The following is a 16,041-nucleotide window of genomic DNA, read 5'->3' as shown; positions in this document are numbered from 1 at the left end:
GGGGGGATGGGAATATGGAGATCAAAATGAGTAGAGTTGCAGTTATAGAGGACGAATAAATTTAGAGACTACAGTAGAGACTGAGATAATGTATTGGATACTGGAAATTTGCTGATCGAGTAGATTATAGGTGGATATGTTAATGTGCTTGACTACTGTAACCATTTCATTACGTATATCAAAACATGTATACCTTACATATATACACTAAAAAGCTATTGCTATCAGACTATATCTATATTGTGATAGAACAGAATAGCTTTTTCAAAATAAATATGGATGAATTTTCCACAGAGAAAAAATTCACATTAATTTTAACATGTTATATAATTTCTTTATATTGTGAAAATTGGGCAAGGACTTCTTTATTTGTTTTCAAAATTTTGTCATACTGCCCTATTTTACTGAGTTTTATATTTTATGTTGAATAACTTTGAAAAAAATTGTTTTAGAGATGGTGTCTCGCTCAGTTGCCCAGGCTGAAGTGCAGTGGCATGATCATAGCTCACCTCAGCTTTGAGTTCCTGGGCTCAAGCAATCCTTCTGCCTCACCCTCCTGGGTAACCAGGACTACAGGGGTACACCACCATGACCAGCTAATTTAAAAAAACATTGTTTTTTGGTAGAGATCAGGGGTCACACTATGTTGCGCAGGCTGGTCTTGAACTCCTGGCTTCAAAGAATCCTCCTGCCTCGGCCTCCCAAAGTGTTGAGATTACAGGTGTGAGCCACTGCGCCTGGCCTTAACATTGAACAATATGCAACTTCAACCACTTTAGCAAAATTTGGAATTTTCACCTCAGAGGCAAACTTTTTTAGAGCATATCTATTCAAAGAAACAATATATGTAAAGAATCCAAGTTACTTGGAAGGGATAGGGAACAAAAACCACTCCCCAGGTAGACAGCATCATAGCAAGCAAGCATTGGCAACATTACTCAAGCAGTGACACTGTCTAGGAATTACTCTTCAAGTGGCCAGTAATTTCAGAAGCACCAACGAGAATCCCTGGCCTCACCTAGCAGGGTGAGGTTTCCACCATAGTGAAGTTCTACTGCCACTTGTGCTATATTGGTTTCTTCAAACTCACTTGCTCAGGACAGCCAATCTAAGACTGGCTTCTACTCATTCTTCCTCAAAATTCAGCACTTTCTCTTAATCCTCCCTGGTCCTGGCCTGAACCATCCTGAACAACTTCAACTATTCCTTCTGCAACGCAAGGCAAAAGGCTTCCTTGAATATCGTTGGTACCATTACTTCTTTTCTCAGAAGTTTACAGATGCTCAGATTCATTGTCTCCCTGGCCTTCAGGCATTTTACACTGTATTATAAGAAGACCTCTGACCTTCAGTCTTTCATATCTTGACTTCCAGTGATGAACTGGGCCTTCCTCTCTAACTAGATGTTTCTGGATGGCTTGCCAATATTAGGGCCTTGGCTCTAGCTAAGGACAGACAATGACTAAAGACCAGCAGGCCAGTATCTATTCTAGGAACAGGCATGTGATCCAAGGTAGTCAAAAGTCCTTGTCCAAGATTTTTTTATTTGCCACTAGAGAAAAAAAACTTACATTTTAGGTTAAAAAGCTAAACGGGTATAATTTGGGGCAGCATGTAACCATTTTTCTGGTTAAAGAGAAGCTTTCTGTGGGGGAAAAAAAAAAGCAGGTGAGGAAGAGCCTTGAAGAATTTTCTTGCGTCACTCTTGAAATTAGTGTGAAAACAGTTTCCTGGCTGGGCACGGTGGCTTATGCCTATAATATAATCCCAGCACTTTAGACGGCCAAGGCAGGTGGATCACCTGAGGTCAGGAGTTGGAGACCAGCCTGGCCAAACACGGTGAAACTCCCATCTCTACTAAAAATACAAAAAAATTAGCCGGGCGTAGAGGCAGACACCTGTAATCCCAGCTACTTGGGAGGCTGAAGCAGGAGAATCACTTGAACCCAGGAGGCAGAGGTTGCAGTGAACCGAGATTGAGTCATTGCACTCCAGCCTGGGCAACAGAGACTGTCTTCAAAAAAAAAAAAGAAATAGTTTCCTTTTTGCTTATACTAGTTGGCTTTGGGTCAGTGACGTTTACAAAAACAAGAGTTGTGACTAGATGACAAATGAGAAGAAAAAAATGCCCTGGGATGTTCAGATTTAGGTAAAGAGGCTTGCTTTTCTTATGATTTGTTTTAGAGCTTCATTTCAAACACTTAATTGTCTATTACGTTCCAGGCACTGGAAGCATAAAGATGGCTACAGTATAAGACTATCTCTGCCTTCAGAGAACTAATAGTCCGAAAGATTCTCTTGGGTGTGGGTGGCTTCCTGGCCACTTTGGAGAATTCCTAAGTAGTTCAGAGGACATTCCTTAGTGGCCAAGATGTTCCCACAGTGGCTCTGAAATGTCTATCATCTGTACCTCATGAGGACCACTTTATTTCTTTTGGGTTTCTACTGGACCCACTGATTTCAGTATTTTAACATTTAGTCTACATTCACTTCTTGCATACTAATCACGATAGTACAGACTTCAGTAATATAGTATTTCCTTGTTTTCCTGAAAACAAAGTAGACTTAAAAAGTAGACTTTTTCCTTAGAGGATTTATGTGTAGTCTAACATACTATAAAATGTACTTATTTATTGTTTACTTTATCTGACATTCTCTCCCCCATCATTCCACTCCCCAGACGTGCAGAATTTTTTGGTTTATTTCATTTACTGATATATACTAATCACTAAGGCACACAACTATGAGTTCAAAATGTATTCAAGAGAATTGAAAGAATACATGAGTGACTGACTAATTGGAAGACCTTGCCACTGGGACTCAGAAAATCATTAAAATCAGTTGGCTAAACATTGTTATCTAGTGGATGATGAAGAGCAGCTTCTGCAGCAGCTTTCTCCTTTGTATAAATTGCCATACCATACCAACCCATCCCCCAAGTCTCTCTCTAGATATGGCAATGCTTTCACTTAGGTTGTGGTCCAATCTCAAGACCAGGAGGCTATTTATTCTTCATCTTTCCAGTGACTTTACACTGCTCTATTCTGATCCACTCTGCAGGGGTTCAGAGCTTAACTGTGAGAAAGGCCTCTCCCAGTAACCCCCACAATGGGCTAAGGCCTTTCAATATATGTAGTCAAAACATTAGATATTCTTCATAGCATTTATGACAGTCTATCTTATATATTTGTATGATCATTGTATTACTAGCTCCCCCACTAATTCAACGATAAAGTTCTTAAGAGTAGTGTCCATGTCTGTTTCATTCATAAAGCTTAAAGCACTTGGCACACAGAAAATATTCAATAAGCATTTGTTGAATGAATAATTAGATGGATGAATATGAAATTCCCAGCCTGAATCTATAAATAGGTAGATAGTCATTTAGGTAGCTGAGATAGGATAAGGGAGTGGGTTGTGTTTGCTTTTTATGAGGGGAGTAAGAAGATAATGTCAGGAGTCCTTTGTGAAAGTCGGATTTTAGCCACCTAAAATGCTATGTCCTCTCAAACAGCTCAAAAACCAAACCATCATTAACATGTCCACCTGGGGCTCCCCCTCCCACACCTACTCCTTTATTCCGGTCAAGGGTCTCATCATCATTCTTGTAGCCATTCAGACACAAAGGTTTTGAGTAGCTTTTGACCTCTTTTTTTCTGTTAACCTCCTTGCCCAGCAAGACTCCTAAGGCCTGTCAACTCCTCTTTAACATCTTTGATCAATGGCCTCTTTCCATTCCTGCTGCCACAAACTTGGTTCAAGTAACTACCCAATTATGGCAACAGACTCAGAAATGCTTCCCTTGATTCCCAGGTTTGCTCCTGTCCAATCCATGCTGCCTATATTAAAATCTCCCTAAAAACCTTCATGTTGTATAATTAACCCTATACTAAAATACATCTGCAAAGGCTTGCCCAGAAAATAAAAACCTCAGCCTGACATTCAAAGCCCAGACACAGTATGGTTCCAAATAGCATTTCTAGACTCACCTCCCATCATCCTAGCATTTTCTACAGAACCATCACTAACAAGCATAGTTAGCATTGCTCATTACACATATTCACATATTATACATGTGCCCACCCCCATGAATGTATCCTGCCAGTCTTATCAACCCATCTGAAAGTGAATCCCGTCCATACCCTCAGGCCTAGCTCAACTCCCACCTCTTCAAGTCTTTCCAGGACAGCCCAGCCGAGGCTGCCTCTTCCTCCTCTGAATTCTCACAACTCAAACTAGCATCATTATTATTTTTTTGTTTTGTTTTTGTTTGTTTGTTTGAGACGGAGTCTTACTCTGTCACCCAGGCTGGAATGCAGTGGTGTGATCTCGGCTCACTGCAACCTCTGCCTCCTGGGTTCAAGCGATTCTCCTGCCTCAGTCTCCCAAGTAGCTGGGACTACAGGCGCCCGCCACCACGCCTGCCTAATTTTTGTATTTTTAGTAGAGATGGGGTTTCACCACATTGGCCAGTTTGGTCTCAAACTCCTGACTTCAAGTGATCTGCCTGCCTTGGCCTCCCAAGGTGCTGGGATTACAGGCACGAGCCACTGCGCCCGGCCTAGTATCATTTTTTTACACCTTTAACTTTAACTTGCATATACACATAACTTTTCACCCTTAACTTCATCTTATATTTATCTGTTATTTAAAAAAATGAAATGGTCACAACAAAACAGCATCTGCTAACAAATACAAAGAAATTCCATCTTGTATAGGACAGACAGGTCCTACGTAAAGCCCTGTCTCCAGGCCATCAGCTATTCAACTCTTCAATACTTTCTGTCTTTTTGTATTGATCACATCCTCCTGCTTCCTAAATATAGGCCAGCTTTGAGAATAAGAAGAAGCGAAGGGGTCTATACAGATTAGGGAAGAAAAAAATCCCTTGACAAATCTAGAAAGTGTTCTTAAAATGCAACCACTTGAGTTGTGGGGATTCTTCTTTCTCCATCTTGATTAACTCCTTAAATAACCAGGAGCCAGCATCATTATCATCCCAGATACCACTTCTTTAGAGGCTGACTAGATGCTGGGCATTATACTATATCACAGGAAATACAAGGAGGAAATTGAGCAAACCTGGCCGTGAGCAGTGGTCCTGGGGCTAAAATAAAAAAGAATTCCACAACAAAGTCTACTGAGGCTGGAAGTCCTGACACCCCAACTTGAAAAGGAAAGAGACAACAACAACAACAAAAAAAGCTACTGTGAGGATTATAGGAGTTTAATGCTATGCTGAAGTGCCTAGCACTAAATAAGTCTATGTTCCCCACACCACCTCCCTGTTTCAATATACTGCATATTTCTCTCTACACTACAAACTCCTTGAAAGCTGAGATCATAGTTCGTAGTTGTTTTATACCTAATGAATCAGCATAAAGTGCTTCATACATGTAAGGAATCACATATTAACAGCCCAAACCACTTTTGTTATATATATGGAAAAGAAATATAATGCCCACAAAGTGTTCTAAAGCCTTATGTAGCTCTAGTAATCAAAATTTGGTTATATTATTACAGAAAGTACAAAACAGTTTTTGGCCAGGCGTAGTGGTAATCCCAGCACTTTGGGAGGCCAAGGTGGGTGGATCACTTGACGTTAGGAGTTCGAGATCAGCCTGGCTAACAAAGCGAAACCCTGTCTCCACTAAAAATACAAAAAATTAGCTGGGCGTGGTGGCGGGCACCTGTAATACCAGCTACTTGGGAGGCTGAGGCAGGAGAATTGCTTGAACCTGGGAGGTGGAGGTTGCAGTGAGCTGAGATCATGCCAGCCTGGGCAACAAGAGTGAAACTCTGTCTCCAAAAAAAAAAAAAAAAAGTAAAGTATAAAACAACTTTAAGTATCAAATATATAGTTAATATATTCTAATGTTTTTTATGGTAGTTATGCTAGATTCCCCATCTTCATTCATATTCTGAATTGTGAAAATCTGAAGAAACAGATTTTTCTCCTCACTTGCAACCCTAGTTTTGGTAAGTTTGGAATTAGCATACATTAGATTCAGCTATTGCAGATATTGAAACAAAACCTCATGCTCTGTTTGCATATCTAAGTTCAATTTCCAGAACTTAGAATTTTAAGTTAAAAAAAAGCAGTATGAAAACATAACCTTACAAAATTTGCATAGTTTTATACCCTGCAAATATTGTTTTGATCCCCAATCCTACAATGACCTTTAAATAATCAGAATAAAGTTTCTCACTATTCAGAGAGCCTTAAGATTTACTTGGCACTCTAAGTTAACCATATGAAAACTTTGAAGCACAAAGGAATAGTAAATAACACAACCATTTTAAGTTACCATGGCCTGTCATTACAGAATCATTAAGCAATATTTTCAAGGAGTAAGCAGAAAGCTTTATAACTCAAATGTGTAAGATTTTCTTCTGTGCTTTATGGGCTAAGTTATTTGCTTTCTAGTTAAGAATACGGAATATTTAAAGCCACACCTCATAAATTATAAAATTCACTTCATGTTAATTTTCAGCATTCTTCATAAAGATAACACCATAAATTAAGTTATAAAAACAATATGGAAATTCAATAATCAAACTCAAACTGTCTGTATTTACACACACAAACACACAGTAACATAATTAAGAGGCTGGCTAGCTTAAAGTACACAGAAAAATTACTTTACTCAGAAAAAAAGAATTAAATATCTTTAAAGATAAAGATTTCTGGCCAGGTACCATGGCTCATGCCTGTAATTCCAACATTTTGGGGGACCAAGGCAGGAGGACTGCGTGAGCCTAGGAGTTCAAGATCATGCTGGGCAACATAGGAAGACCCTGTCTCAATCAATCAATCAATCAGTCAGTCAGTAAAATTAGCCAGGCATGGTGGTACACACTTGTGGTCCCAGTTACTCGTGAGGCTGAGCTGGGAGGACCACTTAAGCCCAGGAGGTCGAGGCTGCAGTGTGTTGTGATGGAGCCCCTGCACTCCAGCCTGGACGACAGAGTGAAACCCCTCTCAAAAAAAAAAGTATAAACAAGTAAGATTTTTCATATTTTACTGTTTTTTGGCCAAATGGATGTAAAGGAAAATATATTCTCTATATTACGTATTTTTTTTATCTAGCTGCAAACTTGAATTAAAGAATGAATTTCAAAGTGTATAAAATAAACTGATTATCTAACTCAAACCTATACAACTCTTACTCAGATCAGGTCCTTTGCTGACAATAGCAATACTATCTGTTTACATGAAGATATGTATACAAACATTTCACAGGGAAACGTAAGCACAAAAAGCAGCAGAAGAAGGTACACACAACTCTGGCACTATATACTTCATACTTATCTGTAGTTGTCTACTCAAAGCTTAAAGAGAGAGGATAAAATAGTTAAGAAGGATAGAAAACCTAGCCTTCCATACTTCCAGCATCATTTCTTCTTGGCACTGTGAGTTCCCTGTTTTCCAGAATATTATAAATCCCAGAACAGGATAAAATTCAAAGAAATTTAGAAATGGAATTTAGAGGTTGTCTTTTCCAGGTAGCTTAATTTAAAGATGTGAAGACTGAGCTACAAAGTCGATGAGAAGGTAAGACCACAGTTCAGTTCCTATGACTTCCCCACTACAATCTTCTCCTTCTCTTACCACCTACAGAGGTGCAATTGTCAATAGCAAAATATAATCCAGAGATAAATTCTTTCTGGTAACCTGCCGTTTTTAACACCGACCAACATTTGTTCAGGAGAGGAATAATTTAAGAGTTACACGTATTTCACTTCAGAACGGAAGTAGAAACAACTCAAATTCTTTAGGTCTCCCTTCTTGCTGTAAGAACTTTCCAGAACACAGGATCAGGAATAGTCAAAGGGCTGACATGTCTTTCACTGGCCTTCCTGTCTTTCCACTTCCCATGTGAACAAAATCCACCCCGATAACCCTGTAACCTCCTTTACACACAATTTGATCAGTAACCACCTTTCTTCATCTGAGAAAGAAACGACAATGAAAAACTATAGCCACCAACACTAAGCACTTTGCTTGCTACTTTAGACTCCTATCTTTTCCTCCACTCTGAATATTCTAAATATAGTTTATGTTCCTGGGGTTTCTGATCCTGCTGTCTTTGCAAACTATAAGTTCCAAAGGCATGTTTCTGCTGTTTTATTAGGTGTGTGACAATGGAAGTAGTAATTCTGACTACTTCATGAATGAATAATGTATGTGAAGGTACTCTAAATTGTAAAGTTTAAGATAAAAGTAGTACCTCTATCCTATTAGAATGATAAGTAACAATACAAACAAGTAAAAAGTTTCTAGGAAATTACAGCGTACATTAGGGATTTAACTAATCTTAACAGAAATTAATCTTCTGACATAACCCAGAAAAATAAAGCAGTAGCACCTAACATTCAGTACATCATACATTTGTCAATGGTTATTTTTTTTTAAAGTTTAATGAGTGATATGCTACACTATGCTCAATTTTAGGAGAAATTACTTTCATAATATTATAAATTATTTATTGCTACTTTTGGACACAATTATTGCCTATGAATACCAAAATGATTAAAACCTACAAGTTTAAAAATGTCTTTAAAGTAAAATTATTACAGCTTTCTTAATACTGTCTTAATTTTCCAGATAAACCTACTTAGGCATTAGACATGGCACTCAAATAAATTTCTAATTTGTTTAAGTAAACATAAAAGAAAACCTAATCAAAACGGCTCGTAAAACAAAAGAAACTCACTCAATGTCTTCCTAACAGCTTAGTTCTAAATTAAAACATACATACTCAGCCCACACAGAGTAAGATTTTGTACTGTCAAATAAACATTCATCCAAGAATGCACGCAAAGAAATTAAAATTTTATTGAAAATTCAAATGTTACCTCTGTTTTTTAAGATGAGCTAGGCTTAATGTACAGTAGTCAAAATTACATTGAATAAATGACCTGAAATGAAAAAACTGTTTTTCTTCACAAATATCATACTACTAGCTTGACAAAAAAAGAAGCATCCCTTTCCGTGGCAATACCAACTCACTTTAATTTAGGACGGGAATAACCAACAGAAAAATATGTGATGACTGCATTTCACTCAAGTATTTTTTTAGGCTTTCTAATAATGTATAGTATAATCTCCAAATAAAAGATTTCACCCAAAAATATTCACAGAAGGACTATACCATGAAACTATTCCATTCCTGTATCTTCTGCTTTCTCTATTTCTACATCCAAAAGCAAGCATTCCTAATACCTATAAAAAGCCCTTGATGTTTTATATAAGTATCTTTCTAAAAGATTAAAGAACCATACAGGTAATTATAATTTACTGGAAGTATATAACATGATCTTAAAAATGTCATAGTAAAAATAACTTTCTAGGCTCAATGAAATAAAAGTAACTTTAGCTAGGTATCTGTTATTGTTAATAAACAACCGAAATCTTAACCAAGTTTAGTATTTCAGTATTCTCTTTCACGTCTCAGTTTATTAAAATTAAACAACAAATAAGGTTAAACAAAAAAAACAAGCTCTTAGGTAAACAGTTTCTAATATAAAAACAAAAAGACAAAAACCATCTATATTTTTCCTTGGGGGATTAAAATTTTTCCTACATGATGTTGACCTCCAGCTTTGTATTTGTCTCCAAGTAGTACTAAGTTATTAAGTTTGAACAGAGATTAGTTTAATATTCTAAAGAATTGGTTTTAAGGTTGGGACTGACTGGTCATTTTTTCTCTCAAGCTCTATTAAAAGTCTTTTTTAAACAAACGTATCAATAAAACATCTTGACTTTAGACATATTTAAATAAACTGACGCAAAAATACAAACAATGCTCCAATATATGCTCATGAAATATTCAGTAATTATTTCTATTTTTACTCCCTGACCACCATTGTTTACTAAATTGTGCCTAGGTTTACATCACTTTTGCTGCCTGTAAACAGCCCTGGTTAAAATATATATTAACAATATGAACAAGGTTCACTTAAAAAAAAAAAGATGTTCACGTAACTCAAAGATTTTTTTTGTTTGTTATCTTTTAGCACAGATAATCAAAGATCAAAACTTTAAGTACCACATAGCTAATGACCAAAGAGTATAATCCTCTATTACCCAGGAATATACACAGAAGCACCAAAAAAAAAAAAAAAAAAAAGGTAATTGTAGTCATATTCTGATGAAGCTGGACTATTCCAAAAGAAAAAACTGAAAAAGATACAAAATGATTTTTAAAAGTGGCCATAAATGATCTAATTTCCAAATCAATGAATTGATGAATATTCCAGGCAAATAACATTAGAAAACTAACAGTGCCATTTTTTCTCTCAAAATTCCAATACTATACAAAATAAAGAGTACAGTCACCATTATATGATAAACCTTAGAAAATCATGATCAAGACTGAGCATACAACTATTCAGCTGAGGAGTAATCACAGCATTCTACTTACGAAAGAAAAAACGAAAGTCAAAAAACTCACTTTATATAGTATCTTGCACCTTCAAAAGTATATGCTTCTTCCCAGCCAGTAGGCAAATCTAAAACAATACATATATTACAATTAGTATTACTTCAATGATAGCAAAATAAGTCTCAATCAATTTTAATTATTCATTTTCATTTATTAGCTGTTTTAAGTAGATTACTAATCAAAAAAAAGTGTTGAGCTGCCAATACAATAGTAGATATCATTTTTTGAAAAATAGCAATTCAAATTTAAAGCCATCAGAAAAATGTCCACAATATTAGAGATTATCTGACCTGAGTACACATTGTAATATATTAGGGTGGAGAGGAACTATGTTCTGGCATCCAAGAAAGCAAAGGGAGGCCTTCTAATCCCAGGTGAAACACTCATGAATGACTAGCAAAAAACCAAAACTGTGCGTAACAGGCAACGCCTGCCTCTTCTTGGGTATACTGTGTCTACTTAAGACCATTTTTTTCAGTTACACAAATGAATCCATCTAGGAAGTGTCACCGAAGAGAATGCAGAACTTCCTAAGTACTTAATTAGTGGAAAAGAAATGGCACCGAATACTTCCGTGTTTGTTTCCAAAAATTTGACTAAGAGACGTGAAGTTTCAGGTAGTAAAGTTGGGAATAATTCAGGTGAACAATGGTATCATTATGTGCTACATATTACTTATTAATGACAAGTTGTTTGGATTTCATCAAAATACCTCTTGGAAGTAAAAACAACTGATGTGTGTACAAAACCACAGAGTCCAAGCAAAATAAACCAAACCAGAAAAAAAAAAATAAGTGAAATCACATAAGAGAATAAAATTTTTCTGTGGCGTGAATGTTATCAAATCTGGGAGGGTAACTAGGACACATATTTATATCACACATATTTCCATAGGATAATTATTTAATCTCGTCTTTAATGAAATATCGTCTTTAATGAAATAAATCTGTTATTATCCATAAAAGCAAAGAGGCCATCAAAGTTGGAATATGCGTGTAAAACACCAGAAAGGTATATTGAAGCAAAAGCCTGCACCGGGGAATTGAGAAACATGACGGTGTATTAGTCAGAAATGCCTTAAAAATGTAACCTCATCATGCTTGCTACACCAGCCTTTCCTTTCTTCCTCCACCTTTTTGCAAATCTGGAGACATTAGTCACTTCAGTGAACTCTAGCATTTCACAGAGAAGCAGGTTTGTTCAATATCCTGGCAACTTTAACAGATTCACGGAATGTCAGAGTGTATCCCAGAGGCCAGCTCTGAGGACTGCTGAAACTGGCCTTGCCTTCGACCCAAACTGCTCTCAAACCTTTCCAATCACCAGGACTGGAGGCAGGCCAGTAAGAGAACACATGTTACATTTCAAAGACAAACAAGTTTCACAAATGTAAACAAAGAATGATAAAAGAAACCCAGACCAGCACAGAAACTACGAGGAGCCTTTTCCAGCTTCACTCACACTGAGCATTCAAACAAGCTCCCAAAGCCACCCGAGAGAGCCGCTTCCCCACGGACCCCCTCCAAACAGGGCCCGGTGCCCACACACGGGACACCCCCTCGCACGCCCACCGCCTCCTGGCAGTCTGTGCAACCTCCGTGCGGCTGGCGGGGACTTTAGATCCGGATCGCCAACAACTGAGGCTGCGAACGCCTCCTCCGGCTCCGGCTGCTCCTCCTGTGGCAGGAGGGAACGCGCCAAGCGTTTCCCGAGCCGCTCCCTGTCACAGAGCGGATCGCAGCACCCCCGAACTCCTCTCCTCCTCCTCCATCAGCCACCTACCCACAAGTCCCACCTAAGAGGAGGAGGAAGCTGCACGGCAGGAGGCAGCGCTCCCGGGAGGAGGGGGAGGATGTGGTTACGTTATCCCGGCGGGCGAGCAGGGTCTGGGGCTGCAGGGAGGGGAGTGGGCAAGGACTGCCTAAAGGTTGCTGAGGGGCAAGACGGCAGCTGGGGGTGGCCGGGGAGTGAGTAGCGGCCGCGGAGGAAAAACTCAGGACTCCAGGTTTCAGGGATGGGAGCGTCGCCACTCCAGGGGCGCAAGGGTCGTCTAGGCTGGGATGGGGGAGAGGGCGCAGGAAGAGGGCGCCGTCTCCAAGTTATGATGAAAGGCTGAGGAGAAAGAGGCGCCCCGAGACTGGAGAGAACTCCCGGCGGCGGAGCCCCCGTGGCCCTTCTACCTGCGGCCGCCCCCTCCCGGCCTCCGCCCCGCCTCGCCGCCTCCCGCGGCCCGCGGCACCGGGCAGGTTGCTGGGAGCCGGGCGGCCCGGGCTCTGCCGCCTCCTCCAGGCGGAGCCCAACTCCGTTCGGGCCCGGTGTTACCTGTGCTCTGCCGCCGGTGTCCGGTGACCACGGCCTCGCCGGTGACGGGGTGCAGCCAGGTGGTGCTCTTGGCCTCCTCGCTGCAGGGGTGAGAGAAGGGGCAGACACGGAGCGTGAGAAGGGACGCGGCGGCGAGCCGAGGGGCTGCAGGGGCACAGACCCGGGCTCTCCCCCATCTCGCCAGCCGCCCGCCTCCTGCCCTCCCGCCCCCGCGGGGCCCCCGTGTCGTCCCCGGCTCTTTACTTGATAAAGAAGACTCGGCCGCCCCTGGTGATCCCGTAAGTCCAGGACCGGGGCAGGGAGATCCACTCCAGGTTCAGATCCGCCGCCATGTCTGATCCCCAGCCGCCGCCGCCGCCTTCTCCTGCTGCCGCCGCGGCTGCCGAGGGAGGAGGGAACGAGCGAGCGAAGGGAGCGCGGAGCGAGCGCGGCCGGAGCGCGCCTCCCCGGCCCGGCGCGCCCCCGCGCGCGCCCTACCCCCTCGGGCGGTGCCCGCCCCGCCGCCCCGGCAGGGTCCGGCCCCCGTCACCGCCCCTCCATCCCCACGGCCGCCGGCCGGCTGCCCCGCCGCGCGCTCGGGGGATGGGCAAGCGGCGCCGCGCCCCAGACCCCTCCCTCGGGCCCCTCCCGCGTGCCCGCCCCCTCCGCCGCGCGAAGGTTCCGGGATCGATTAAAAAAAAAAAAACGCGTCCTGCCCCCAGGGCTTTGCCCAAAGGCTTCCCATCCCAGGGCGCGATCAAAGGGAGCCTAATAATGTCCGCGCCCTTGATTTCTCTGTCTTTCAAACAACAAAAACACAGCGTCCGAGCTTTGTTTTATAAGAGCTGTTGGAGAGCCAACAGATTTTTCCAATATATTTATCGTTTTAAAATGGAAAGCTGTTTTTATTAAAGCACACGAAAGGCTTTTCCTGTTTGTTTGTTGTGTGCCAGATATCAAAGGTTGGACGTGATACGTGGCCCCATGAAATATAACTGGATTTAGACCTGACAAAACAAGTTTTTTCTCTTCCTAGGCCCCTTAAGTCATATCTTATAAAATAAAAACTCTGCTTTTTCTGCTACTTGTTTTTAAAGATTCACTTATTATCAGTGTGGATTTTTACGTCCCCCTGTCTCCAATAGATTACAATAATAGCTTATTTTACGGAGTCCTTGTGACGGTGTACATTTTTAAATCTTCACAACAACTGTGTGTGTGTGTGTATATATATATATAAACAATCTATAAAAATCCCCATTTTACAGATAGGAAAAATGAAGTTTAAAAACACAGTACTTTGCCCAGTCATACTAATAACTGCCAAAGCCTGGATTCAAACTGGCTGTAGGATTTCAAAAGTATATTTGTATAACCTCCTTGCTGTACAAGCCTACTTTGTTTTATTGTGATTCACTTTATTGCTGTTTGCAGATATTTCTTACAAATCGAAGGTTTGTGGCAATTCTGCATTAAGCAAGTCCTAGCACCGTTTTTCAACAGCGTTTGCTCACTGCATGTCTTTGTGGCACATTTTGGTAATTCTCGCAATCTTCCAAACTTTTTCATTATTGTACCTGTTACAGTGATCTGTAATCGGTGATCTTTGATGTTACTGTTGGAATTGTTTTGAGGGCACCATGAACTGAGCCCATGTAAGACAGGGATCTTAATAAATGTGTGTGTTCTGACTGCTCCACCGACCACTGTTCCTCTGCCTCTCTGCTTCATCTTGGGCCTCCCTATTCCCTGAGATGAAACACTAATAATAATGGCCTAATATTGAAATTAGGCCAACCAGTAACCCTACAATGCCCTCTAAGTGACCAAGTGAGAGGAAGAGTTGCATATCCCTTACTTTAAATCAGAAGCTAGAAATGATTAAGCTTAGATGTATCAACAGCCAAGAGAGGCCAAAAGCTCAGCCTTGTGTCAAATAATTAGACAAGTTGGGAATGCAAAGGAAAAGTTCTTGAAGGAAATTGAAAATGCTACTCTAGTGAACACACGAATTATAAGAAAACAAAACAGCCTCATTGCAGATAGGGAGAAAATTTTAGTGGTCTGGGGAGAAGATCAACCCAGCTACAACATTCCCTTTAGCCAAAGCCTAATCCAGAGCAAGGCTCTAACTCTCTTCAATCTTATGAAAGTTGAGAGAGCTGAGGAAGCTGCCGAAGAAAAGGTTGAAGCTAGCAGGGATTTAAGGAAAGACACCATCTCCATAACGCAATAGTACAAGATGAAGCAGCAGATGATGATGTAGAAGCTGCAGCAAGTTATCCAGAAAATCTAGTTAAGATCATTGAAGGTGCCCACACTAAACATATTTTCAATGTAGACAAAACAGCCTACTATTGGAAGAAGATGCCATCTAGGACTTTCATTGCTAGAGAGGAAAAGTCAATGCCTGGCTTCAAAGGGCAGGCTGACTCTTTTGTTAGGAGATAATGCAGCTGGTGACTTTAGGTTGAAGCCAATTTTCACTGACCATTCCAAAAATTCTAAGGCCCTTAAAAATTATGCTAAATATACTCTTCCTGTGCTCTATAAATGGAACAACAAAGCCTAGATGACAGCACATCTGTCATGACTTACCGAACATTTTAAGTCTGCTGTTGAGACCTACTGCTCAAAAAAAAAAAAAAAAAAAGAAACGAAAAGAAAAGAAAAAGTGATTCCTTTCAAAATATTTCTGTTCATTGACAGTGTACCTGCTTACCCAAGAGTTCTCCTGGAGACATACAAGGAGATTAATGTTGTTTTCATGCTAGCTAAGTCAACATGCATTCTGCAGTTCATGGATCAAGGAGTCATTGTGACTTTCAAGTCTTATTATGTAGAAAGTACATTTCATAAGGCTATAGCTGCCATAGATGCTAGGTCCTTGGATGGATGTGGAAAAAGTAAATTGAAAAAATTCATCATTCTGGATGCCATCAAGGACATTTGTGACTTAAGGGAGGAAGTCAAAAGATCAACATTATCAGGAGTTTGGAAGAAGTTGATTCCAACCCTCATGGATGAGTTTGAGGGGTTCAAGACTTCAGTGGAGGCAGTAACTAGAAATGTGGAAATAGCAAGAGAACTAGAATTAGAAGTAGAGCCTGAAGATGGGGCTGTATTGCCACAATCTCATTGTAAAATTTGAAGGGATGAGGAGTGATTTCTTGAGATGGAATCTATTCCTGGTGAAGATACTGTAAACATTGTTGAAATGACAACAAATGGTTTAGAGTATTATATAAACTTAGTCAATAGAATACTGGCAGGGTTTGAAAGGATTGATTCCA

The 16,041-nt window shown here is 40.5% G+C and overlaps 1 protein-coding gene across 28 annotated transcripts in view; it reads right to left on the bottom strand.

The window, feature by feature from the left end:
* The window catches only part of PLEKHA5 (pleckstrin homology domain containing A5), a 249,095-nt gene extending 235,872 nt beyond the window's left edge, over nt 1-13,223 (bottom strand). For 27 of the 28 annotated variants that reach the window (XR_634520.3, XR_001892538.3, XR_634521.3 and 24 more), the window contains exons 1-3: nt 13,013-13,220; nt 12,770-12,849; nt 10,457-10,514 (exon numbers count right to left, since the gene is read on the bottom strand). Coding sequence is in view for 24 of the 28 variants with exons in the window: in XM_009180312.3 (XP_009178576.2) it covers nt 10,457-10,514; nt 12,770-12,849; nt 13,013-13,101 (227 nt within the window). In the remaining 4 variants the exon portion in view is untranslated. Of the gene's footprint in view, nt 1-10,456; nt 10,515-12,769; nt 12,850-13,012 lie in introns of all 28 variants that reach the window. The other variant, XM_009180331.3, reaches the window with a different exon arrangement.
* Between the last annotated feature and the right edge of the window lie 2,818 nt (nt 13,224-16,041).

The sequence above is a fragment of the Papio anubis genome, chromosome 9 (assembly GCF_008728515.1).
Source record: "Papio anubis isolate 15944 chromosome 9, Panubis1.0, whole genome shotgun sequence".
Taxonomy (NCBI): Eukaryota; Metazoa; Chordata; class Mammalia; order Primates; family Cercopithecidae; genus Papio; species Papio anubis.
This window is presented reverse-complemented; position numbering and strand designations above follow the sequence as displayed.